Consider the following 11,242-nt stretch of genomic DNA (forward strand, 5'->3'; position numbering starts at 1 on the left):
TCAGGTGGGGTGGTAGGTAGGTGATATTATCCCTGTTTTACAGATGAGTCATCTAAGGCTGTTGTTGTCAAGTGGTTTTGACTCACAGAAACCCTGAATAGGGTTTTTCCGAGGCTTTTAAATCTTTACAGGAGCAGAAAGCCTCATCTTTTTCCCATGGAGCAGCTAGCAGGCTTGAACCTCGGACCTTGTGCTTATCATATGGAATCCAGTGGTTATCCTATGGAGCCACCACATCCAGTACCATATAGTCAGTTCTGATAGATAATGACCCAAGACTTCAATCTTTATGGGAGCAGAAAACCTCATCTGTCTCCCACGGAAGAATTAGTAGATTCAAACTGCTGATTTTGTGGTGAGCAGACCAATTCATAACCCACCACATTACCAGGTTAAATCACTGTGATGTCTAAATCCCATAGCGAGTAAGAAGGGCTGGGATTTGAATCCAGATTTGCGTGACTCTCAAGTCTGAGTTCTTCACAACCATATCCTAATGTCCTCCTCCTATTACAACATCTGTTTCTTCTCATTTAAATCAACCAGAGAGTGTCAACTGCTCACCTACCACAAGGCAGATCACATGCTAGATTAAATTAAACCTGTAATTTACAAAGTACTCCCTCTGAAAACAAAACCATCAGTTCCTGGAAATACAGCATTCTTTCTGATTCCAGGTCTCCAGCAACTTTCTGAAGTGCCGGCTATCTAAAGAACAGCTGTGGGAAGTAAACATGACATTAAAATGTCCATAAAAGAATATGATCGGGTAGTAGGATGGTGAGCCCCTTTACGAGTCTAAGAGAAACACATACTAAAAAGAAAAAAACAAACAAACAACAATATATATATTAATTTATGTACCAATTGTTAAACATCTACAAAACTATTCACACAAAGTTCTCAGATCAGAGACATTTTAAAATTACACACTGTTTTAGGACTTCCCGTTGTTACAACGAGGGCTACACCAAGCAGGCGCTGAAAGGCAGACTCTGGTACTGACTGCAGTGAGTTGGTCCTGACTCAGAGAGCCTGTGTGCACACCTCTCAGTAGTACATTGCCAGAGCTGCCTTCCAAGGTGCCTGGGTGGGTTCGAACTGCCAACCTTTCGTCAAGTAGCTGAGTGCTTAACTATTTGTACCATCTAAGGACCTGTAAATGCACTGCTGGTTAGAAACTACTCATGGTTCAAATGGACTCTATTAGATGTACTGTAAGATGTGATTTTACATGAACAATGACCCATAGAGAACAAAATGTACCCAGGCATAGTGGACTTTTACAAATTAGCTCCCACGTCACCTTGGGGAATAGTTACCTCAGTTTCATCTTAAGTGCTAAAGAGGCCTCAGTTATTAAGAGAGCAATTAAATCATAATCTGTTGATGTAACTAACACAATGCTGTTGTGTGCCACTGAGTCCGTTCCTACTTACAGTGACCCTATAGGACAGTGTAGAACTGCCCCATAGGGACCCCAAAGCTGTCATGCATCTGTCTCCCATAGGATGGCTGGTGAGTTTGAACTGCCAGCCCTCTGGCTATCAGCTGAATGTTTTAACCACTGCACCACCATGACTCGTAATTAACAATATTGTTGTTAAATGCCACGGTTGTGGTTCATAGCGACCCTGTAGAGTTTCCAAGGAACAGCTGGGTTTGAACTGCCAACCTTGTGGGTATTAGCAGTGTTCTTCCAATGTTCACACCAGGACTCCAATTAGCACTACGTTGCTGCTGCTGCTGCTGCTGTTATTAAGTGCTGTTCTGACTCACAGTGACCCTGTGTAGGGTTTCTGAGGTTTTAAATCTTCATCGGAGCAGAAAGCCTCATCTTTCTCCCAAGGAGCATCTGGTATCTGGAAGGCTTGAAATGTGAACCTTGAGGTTCACAGTCTAGTTACATATCGTATAGAGTCACCACGTTCCCAATGAACTCTATGTTGTTGTTGTTAAGTGCCGTTGAGTCGGTTCTGACTCACAGTGACCCTGTATAGGGTTTCCAAGGAGTGACTGGTGAGCTTGAACCACCAACCTTGCAATTCAAACTGACTTTGCAGTCTAGCGCCTTAACCCACAGCACTACGCCAGGACTCCATACTTGTATTTAATTCACATCTAAAATTCAGGTCTTAGACTATCAAGTGCTAAAACCCGACTCCTGTGGCTGCTGAGTTGACTCTGACTCCTAGGGAACTTAGAGGACAAAGTAGAACTGCTCCCTGGGGTTTCTCCAGCAGAGAAGCTGGTGGGTTTCAACTCCCAACCTTGCGATTTATAACTCAACGCTTACCCCACTGCACCACCAAGCTTCTTCAAATGCTAAAGGAGTATAATTGGATTTTTTAAAGTTTTATGTTGATTAACTTCAACCTTACAGAAACGTTCCAATATTTATAGGAATTCCTTCATGCCCTTTACCCAAATTCACAAATTTTGAATATGAATCCTTAATTTTTTTCTAAACATTTTCAGAGCGGATTGAATATATCATGTTCTTCATTCCTTAATATGAGTATTTCCTAATAATGGGGATATAAACTATAGTAAGGTTATCAAATCCAAAAACATTTACACTGATACAATACTTTTACCTGATTTACAATCCACATTCCAATTCTGTCAACACTTCCAAACATTCTTTATATATAAAAAAAAAGTCTAGTTTCTCCCTGCTACAGGTTCTAATGGAGAGCCAGCCAGACATTGCACTGGAATGGTTGGTCCTTTAACCTGGAAGCGTTTCTCAGTCTGTCTCTTTTTCTTGACATTGTTTTTTTGAAGGACACTCAAACCCAGTGTCCAAACAGGAGAACTGCTCCACGTGGCTTTCTAGGCTGTCATCTTTACAAAGGCAGATTGCCAGGTAGTTCTTCTGCATTGCTTCTAGTTGTGAAGTGCTGTCAAGTTGGTTCTGACCCAGAGCGACCCTGTATAGGGTTTCTACAGACAGCTGGTGAGTTTGAACTGCTGACCTGTGATTTAAACTGACCGTGCAGTCCATTGTATTACCCTGTAACACCACACCACTGGTCCAAACTGCCAACTTTTAGATTAGTAGCTGGTGGCAAACCTCCCGAGCCACCCACGAACCTTTCTTGAGGAAGCAAGGCCAGTCACTGCATGGAACGTCCCTCAGTGTGCGTGCACTTCTCTACCTTTTCCATGACTGCATTCACACTGTGAGTTTTCTTCTCAGGGCATCTTATCTGGAGGCACATGATGCCTGTTCCCACTCCATGCTACAATCACCACTTTCTACAGAGTTGATAAATCCCCTGTGGGACGATCACGAGAAACCGCACTGCTCTTGTTCCTCAGGAACCGTCTTCCTTATGTACCAGGTGTCAAACCTGAATGGCATTTGCTAAGGGGACTCCACAGGGTGATTCTCCTAACTTCTTCATTCCGCCTAATTTAGAGTCAGGATGGGATGTCAAAGAAGAACGTTCTCTCGTCCTCTATTTATTTATTAGTGAAATGAGTTGAGGGATTACTGCAGTATTCAATTAGTGATGTCCCATCACTCTCACCATCTACTCTGATACTCAGACTGTCCCAGCGGAGAATTCTTCAGACTAGCTTCCAGGTCCTTTAAATGCACCCCAAAATTTACACAGAGGTCATGTGGGAGGTGGGGGAGAAGGGCCCTTCCTTCTTTGCTCAATCCCTGGACTCAGTCCTGTCTGCAGGAAGCCCTGGTTCAGGGATTCAAGTGAGACACAACATTTAGAATCGAAGGTGTGGGAAGAGAGATAGGTGTCTGAATTTTGAAAAAGGAACAGACATTCCTCCTGGGAGCATGGTCTTCAATGAGTTTGTAAAGCAGGCACAGAGAGCTTGGTTCAGCAAGGAGAGACCTATTTGAACTCTAAAGGAGAGGGCACTTTAGGAATATGTGAACAATTACTTCAACTTGGCCGACCCACTGAGATAACCTACAACTGTCTCTCTTAACTCTGGAGATGAAAAAACTGTAAGTAAACTTTCTGTCTTTATAAACAGCCTAGCTGTTCATTTCCCTTCTCTGAAGGTGCATTCAACTTGACCGAGACCTAAACTTGTCTTCAAAACCCTTCGAAGGCCATTTGCTTTTGTTTGGTACCAGGATGTCCTGATTTAACATCTTCCTCTTAAGCTACTAAGAGAAGCAAATAAAACCTTAAGAGCCAAGAGCTTCATGTAATAAGGAAGTAAAATCAAGACCACAGAAAACAAAGACTTCTTCTATGCTAGACCCAGGAAAGTCAAACTGTACTTAGCGCATGCTAACCTGGCTCCACAAACAATGGTGAACAAACATTCCAGTCTGCAACGTAAAGTTCATCCAACCAAGTATTACATCAACCACCTGAGAAGCCGAGATCTGATAACTGCTGTTCTAATACACACACAGCAAGATCTTAAATACAGTGAGGGTTTTACCCCAGAGCTTTGTACAGATACAACAAAATGAAATGAAAGAGCCAAAAAGCTAAAAATTAAACTGTATAATAAGTTCTTAAAAATACATTTTCTCTCCATAATATAACCTGTATCTTCTAGGAGATCAATGGACATGACTCACATACACACACATCAAAATATACACACAGACACAGTCACACCCTGGTTTTCTGAGTTACAGACATATTTGAGGGGGGGAATGAACAAGGAGCAAGGAGACCTAAGCTCTAATACACCAACTCATTAAGTGACCTTGGTTAGATCATGTATCAGGGCACCTTTCTTGGCCTTCAAACTGTCATTTGTAAAAGAAGACAGAGCAGTTGGCTTTATAGTTTTTATCTGTTGCCATAAATACATACCATTTCATTATATATGAGATCACAAATTCCTAGAAAGGTTAAGGAACTTTTCCCAAGGCAGGTAACAGAATTTAAACTACATTGGAACGAATGATCAAGAGCCTTGAGCTCCAACCAGTAGTGAATATTCTATCAGAAAAACAACCTGCATTTAGAATACCTAGCACTTATTGGACTCTGGCGTGATGCTGTAGGATCAGCACTGGATTGCTCACCGCAGGTGAAGGTTCACACCTACCAGCAGCATCTCAAAAATGCTATACAGGGTTGCTATGAGTTAGAATCAACTCAACAACATCAATAACACTTATTGGAAGGAGTCCTGGTGGCACAGTGACTAAGTGCTTGGCTGTTAACCATGAGGTCAGTGGTTTGAATCCACCAGCTGCTCTATGGGAGAACAAAGATGTAGCAATCTGCTCCCTAAAGATTACAGGCTTGGAAGCCTCTGAGGTCGTTTTCCTGTGTTCTACAGCGTCACTATGAGTGAGTCACAAGTGACTCACCAGTCATAGGTAATACTTACAGACTTACAACATGTCGCAGACTCTGTGCTGCAGTCTTTATAGGCGTCAATCCATTTATCCCTGGCTACAGGCCTTTGAGAGGCACTGCTGCCCCTTCGTACAGACAGTTAGTTTAGCTGGCCTAAGGTCACATGGCTAGTAAATGGCAGAAAACCAAACCAAAAGCCAAAGAAAACTCACTGCCATTGAGTCACTTCTGACTCGCAGCAACCCTATAAAGGATTTCTGAGACAGTCGATCTTTATGGGAACAGGCAGCCACATCTTTATCTTATGGAGTGGCTGGTAGTTTTGAAACACCAACCTTGTGGTTAACAGCCCAATGCTTATCTTACAGTAAATGGCGGAGCTAAGAATAAAGCCAGGAGAGACTCGTGTTTTCACCCACACATCTAGGTCCACTGATTTTTGACAAGGTGCTCAGTCCATTGAAGGGGGAAGAAGGGGCTCTTCGGTAAAAGGCACTGGAAAACGGGATTTCCGTGTGCAGAAAGTGCAGTTGGATCTATGGCTCATACCATACACAAAAGCAAATTCAAAACAGATTAGGGTCCAATGTACAAACTAAACCCATAAAATTCTTACAAGAACAAGCAGGGGCAGCGCTGTCAGGCTTAGCTCTCAACCCATGGAGGTAGTTATGTGCCGTGGAGTCGGTTCCGACTCATAGCGATCCTGCATAGGGTTTCCAAGGCTGTACATCTTTATGGGAGCAGAAAGCTTCACCTTTCCCCCGTGGAACAACTGGTAGTTTTGAACTGCTGACCTTGAGGTAAGCAACCCAACTCGTAACCATTACTAAAACCTCAAAAATTGTACAAGAATAAGCAGGGGGCAGTGCTGTCAGGCTTAGCTCTCAGTAACAGATTGTCTAATAACAAAAGTTCAAACAGCAAAAGACAAAATAAGGAAATAAGACCTCATAAAAATAACAAGCTTTTGTTCATTAAAAGACTACCAAAAAAGTGAAAAGACAAGCTACTGACTAGGAGAATATCTCTGGAAGCCATGCATACGATAACAATCTAATAATGAGTATATATGAAACTTTGATAACTTAATAAAGAAAAGTGAAAAACCCAATCTTAAAAGGGCAAAGAACATAATACACACTTCACCAAAGAGGACATTCAAATGTCCACCAAACACATGAAAAGACACTTGGCACCATGCGGCATCAAACAAAATAAATCCATTGTCAATCCACAGCAATCCTATAGAACAGTCAAACTGCCCTAGAGGGTCTCCACAGCTGCAAATCTTTATAAAAGCTGACTTCCGCATCTTTTTCCCATGAAAAAGTTGCTGGGGGATTTAACCTGACAACCTTTCAGTTTAAATTGCAAACCACCCACATCGCCTACATCACTGATTAGCCAGTCAAGAGGTGTAAATCAAATGACAATGATGTCTTTACATTTGTACTAGGACCGGTAAGATAAATACATAGAACATTACAAATATGGGAGAGGACGTGGGGAAACTAGAACTCTTATCCACTGTTAGTGGGAATGCAAAAGGTACAGCCACAGTAGAAAACAGGATGGGGCTTCCTGAAAACAAACTAAAACTAGACTACCCTTTAAAGGACCCAGCAATTCCACTCCTAGGTTTACACCCCAAAGCAGAGACTTCAAAAGAGGCCTGTACACCAATGTTCATTGTTGTTGTGAAGTGCTATCAAGTCGGTTCCAACCCATAGCGACCCTATATAGAGTTTCTGAGGAGCGGCTGGTGATCCTAAACCACCAACCTTGCAAATCGAATCAACTTTGCAGTCAGCAGATTAACCCACAGAGCCACAGTACTATTGTAGCCACTATTTAAAACAGTCAAACTGGGGAAACAACCTAAATGTCCATCAACAGACACATGGATAAGCAAAATGTGGTCAACACATACAATGAACTCAGCCAATATGAGAAATAAACTCTTGACACATACGACAGAATGGATGAAGCTTGAGGACAATAAATAGGCTGTGCAAAACAAATCAATCACAAAAAGACACACGTTGTATGACTTCACTTACACAAAAAGACAAGAAAAAGTAAATACACAGAAATCAAAGTTTATTAGTGGCCACTGCTCCTCGGAAACCCTTTACTGGGTTCGTTATGGGTTGGAACTTAACACCCACCAGCACCAGAAGCAGCCCAGTGGGGAAAAGAGGGGTTAGCAGCAATGGGAAATCACCATGATCAAGGGTAGGCTGCACAACCAATTACTGTAATCCATAAGGTGCACACCTGTAAAGCTGAATTGGCAAAACAAAACTGTGTGGCAGAGACACATACAACAACAAATAAACAGCAGCTGCTGAGGCTGAGTCTGTACAACCAAACACCTCAGGATTTGGCTTCAGGTCATGGTTTCCTGGAATATCCCAGTTCAAAGGCCTAATAGCATGCTTAATGCTTCAGTTCTCTTTCCTAGTTCATCGTGTAGTGCCTGAGGTCTTAAAAGCTTACAAGTAGCCATCCAAGGCACAAATGATCTCTATTCACTAAGAACAACAGAGGAAGGAGGCGAGTCTGCTATGAGAGCCTATGGAAAGTGTGGCTAATGGCCTCCATGAACAACTCCTTTCAGTGCCAGGAAACCAGAAATGGATGGTGTCATTACTGAATACTTTCATCAAAATTGTTTTGATTCCATACAAAAATCCTGATCAAAAGGGGAAGTGTGATGAACAGAATTTCAAATTCTCATGGACTCTAGGCTTTTTGGAGCCACAGAGACTGGGTGAACCCCTGGAACAACTGCCTTGAGATCGTCTTTAAACCTTACACCAAAAATCCCCCCTGAAGTCTTATTAAAACTGAACTATACTGGTGTGGCACTATGGGTTAATGCGTCAGACTGCAAAGCCGTTTGAACTGCAAGGTTACCAGTTCAAGCTCACCAGCAACTCCTCAGAAACCCTATACAAGGTTACCATGGGTCAGAACCAACTTGATGGCACTTAACAACAAACACAACCTAGTTAGCATAACTAGTTAAAAGGACAGCCTGGAGCTGGATGCTTATTTACAAACTATCACTAGGGGATCAATCGGATCAAGATAAGCAACTCAAAGTTTAGACAGGAACCTTGGGAGCAATCAGTCAATGAAGGAAGAACAGCTCAGAGTAAGAGGGTGAGAATGGTTGCTGGGCTGAAAAAACATAATCCGTTTTCACTAAATTGTACACGCAGAAATTGTTGAACTGGTGTGTATTTTGTTATGTATATTCTCAGCAACAACATAAATACTGAGTCAAAACTAACTCAACGGCATTTAGTAACAACAAAATGGGTTAAAAAAATAAAAAATTATATGCCGGCAAGTCGATTTCCCACTCACAGTGACCCTGTACGACAGGGCAGAACTTTTCCATAGGGTTTCCATGCTATAGTCTTTATAGAAAGGGGCTCTGATAGCGCAGGGGTAACAAGTCGGGCTGCTAACCTCAAGGTCAGCAGTTTGAAACTACCTGCTGTTCCGTGGGAGAAAGATGAGGCTTTCTGCTCCCGTAAAGATTTACAGCCTCAGAAACCCTGTACAGGGTCGCTATGGGTCGGAACCGATGCCACGGCACACCACCACCACCACCACCACCACCAATCTTTACGGAAACAGACTGCCTCAGCTTTCTCTCTTTATCCTTCAGAGAGGATGGTAGGTTCAAGCTGTTAACCTCTTTCACTTAGCGGCCAAGAGCTTTAGCCACCATGACGCCAGGATGCCTTGAGCTATGCAAAGTGGGAACATTATAGATGAGAATAAACCTGTGTGGAGGGAAAAAAAGACATCCTTTTGGGTGGGAATGAATTTTATAAACAAAAGTACAGATTTCAATTCTTTTTACTCTTCCTATATAAGATAGTAAGGAGTCCTGGTGTGGCATTATAGGACAAGCAGTGGACTGCTAACCACAAGATCAGCCGTTTAAATGCTCCTCTGAAACCCTATGGAGAGCCTCTATGAATGGAACTGACTTCACAGCACTTCACAACAGCATGAAACAGTAAATGAGTTTGTCTCGCACACAATCTTCTCCAACCAAAGACATTTTGACTTCAGACATCATCTGACTTTAGCTGCTGTTGTCTGCAGGCTGACAGAAAAGGGAGCCCCCAGCCACTCCCCTCATAGAGCTGGACTGTACCTCACAGACATATGAGAGAAAAGAAACGGTCACCTTTCTTTGATCCCACCCTGGACGAAGCACTGAAGAACTTCTTCACCGTGGTGACCTTACGGGTCTTCTCGTTGGTTTTCTTTTCTTCAAACTTGGAGAAGGTGAGGGACTGGGCCCCCTGGCTGCTCTGGCTGCTCTGGCTGCTGGCAAAGGCCTCCTCCTCTTCCCGCTGAAGTCTGTCATTCAAGAGAAGAGTCAAAATGAGATGACACTGTCTGTGTTTTTCTTGTATATTCTCGACAACAACAACAAAATAAATATAATTGGAAGGAGGGAAAAAAGTGACTCTGAAGTTTTTTTTTTTAGCTAACTGGATAAAAAATGATGCTATTATTGGCACAAGAGAGGGTTAGAAGAAAGAAGTTGGGAATAGAGACCAAACCGAACCCAGGGCCACCAAGCCAACTCCGACACATGGCGACCCTTTAAGACAGAGTAGAACTGCCCTATAGGGTTTCTGAGGTTTTCACAGCACACTGCCCCTTCTTTCTCCTGCAGAGGAGCTGATGGGTTTAAACTGCCTATCTTTGATTTGCAGCCAAGTGCTTTAACCACATCAGGGCTCTGGGGGTCAGTGGAGAAAGTATATATAAGTAATAAATTTGCTTTAGAAATACATGAATCTGTGGTAGCTCTGGAGCCCGAATGTGGCACTGTAGGATACACACTGGATTGCTAACCACAAAGTCGGTGGTTCAAATGCACCAGCAAAGCGGACAACACTTAGCAACAGCAGCTGCAAATGACAAGCGCTCCCTACAGAGCAGCAGTTCTCCAAATGCGATCCTCAGACCTGCAGCCTCAGCATCACTGGGAACTAGTGAGACATGCACATACTCTCCACCCAGCACAGCGCAGGTCAGGTTCTCCCAGGAGGTTAAGTATAGAGGTGGGCAAGCTCATACACGGTCATAGCTGGGAGCAGGGGAGGGGGCTCCTTTTAGGATGTAACAGGTGCACATCTTCCTCTGAGAGAGAAGAGGACTTAGTTGAGTTCACATCTCGTGGGGTCTACCTTCTGTGTGAAAAGGATCTGGAGTGCAGAGGGAAGGAGCCTAAGGAAACAGCGCCCCAGCGTACGTCCTCTTGGATTGGCCCTTGTCATTGTTTGCTGCCATGGAACTGTCGCACCAACTCGCAGTGACCCCTGCACAACAGCCCTGTGCCATCCCCACAGTCGGCTGCAGATCACAGGGTTTTTCACTGGCGAATTTTTGGAAGCAGACCATCAGGCCTTCCTTCCTATTCTTAGTCTGGGAGCTCCACTGAAACCCATTCAGCATGGTAACATGGAAGCCTCCGCTGACCGACAGGTGCTGGCTGCACTTGAGGGGCACTGGCTAGGACTTGAACCTGGGTGTCCCTTGGGGAAGGTGAAGATTTGACCACTGAACCACCATAAGCTGCAGCAACAGGTTCAAGTGTAACGATTATGAGACTGGCGGAGGACTGGGCACTGGTTCGCTCTGTTGTAAATAGGGTGGTTATGAGTCAGAACCAATCTGGTGGCACCAAACAACAACAGCAGCAAATATTAAGCTGACTAATGGGTAGCTCGGAGTCCTAGTGTGGTGCTAGGAGATAAAGCACTACCCACAAGGCTGTTTGGAATCACAAGGTTGGCGGTTCAAACTCACCAGTTGCTCCTCGGAAACCCTACACAGGGTCACTATGAGTTGGAACTGACTGGACAGCACTTAAGAACAAGTGGGTCGCTCAA

The 11,242-nt window shown here is 43.6% G+C and overlaps 1 protein-coding gene across 1 annotated transcript in view; it reads right to left on the reverse strand.

The window, feature by feature from the left end:
- The window catches only part of RABGEF1 (RAB guanine nucleotide exchange factor (GEF) 1), a 36,867-nt gene extending 26,929 nt beyond the window's left edge, over positions 1-9,938 (reverse strand). The window contains exons 1-2 of the mRNA XM_006859847.1: positions 9,910-9,938; positions 9,523-9,698 (exon numbers count right to left, since the gene is read on the reverse strand). Of these exons, the coding sequence (XP_006859909.1) occupies positions 9,523-9,698; positions 9,910-9,938 (205 nt within the window). The remainder of the gene's footprint in view (positions 1-9,522; positions 9,699-9,909) is intronic.
- Positions 9,939-11,242: the final 1,304 nt, after the last annotated feature.

Source organism: Chrysochloris asiatica, unplaced genomic scaffold (genome assembly GCF_000296735.1).
Source record: "Chrysochloris asiatica unplaced genomic scaffold, ChrAsi1.0 scaffold00034, whole genome shotgun sequence".
Taxonomy (NCBI): Eukaryota; Metazoa; Chordata; class Mammalia; order Afrosoricida; family Chrysochloridae; genus Chrysochloris; species Chrysochloris asiatica.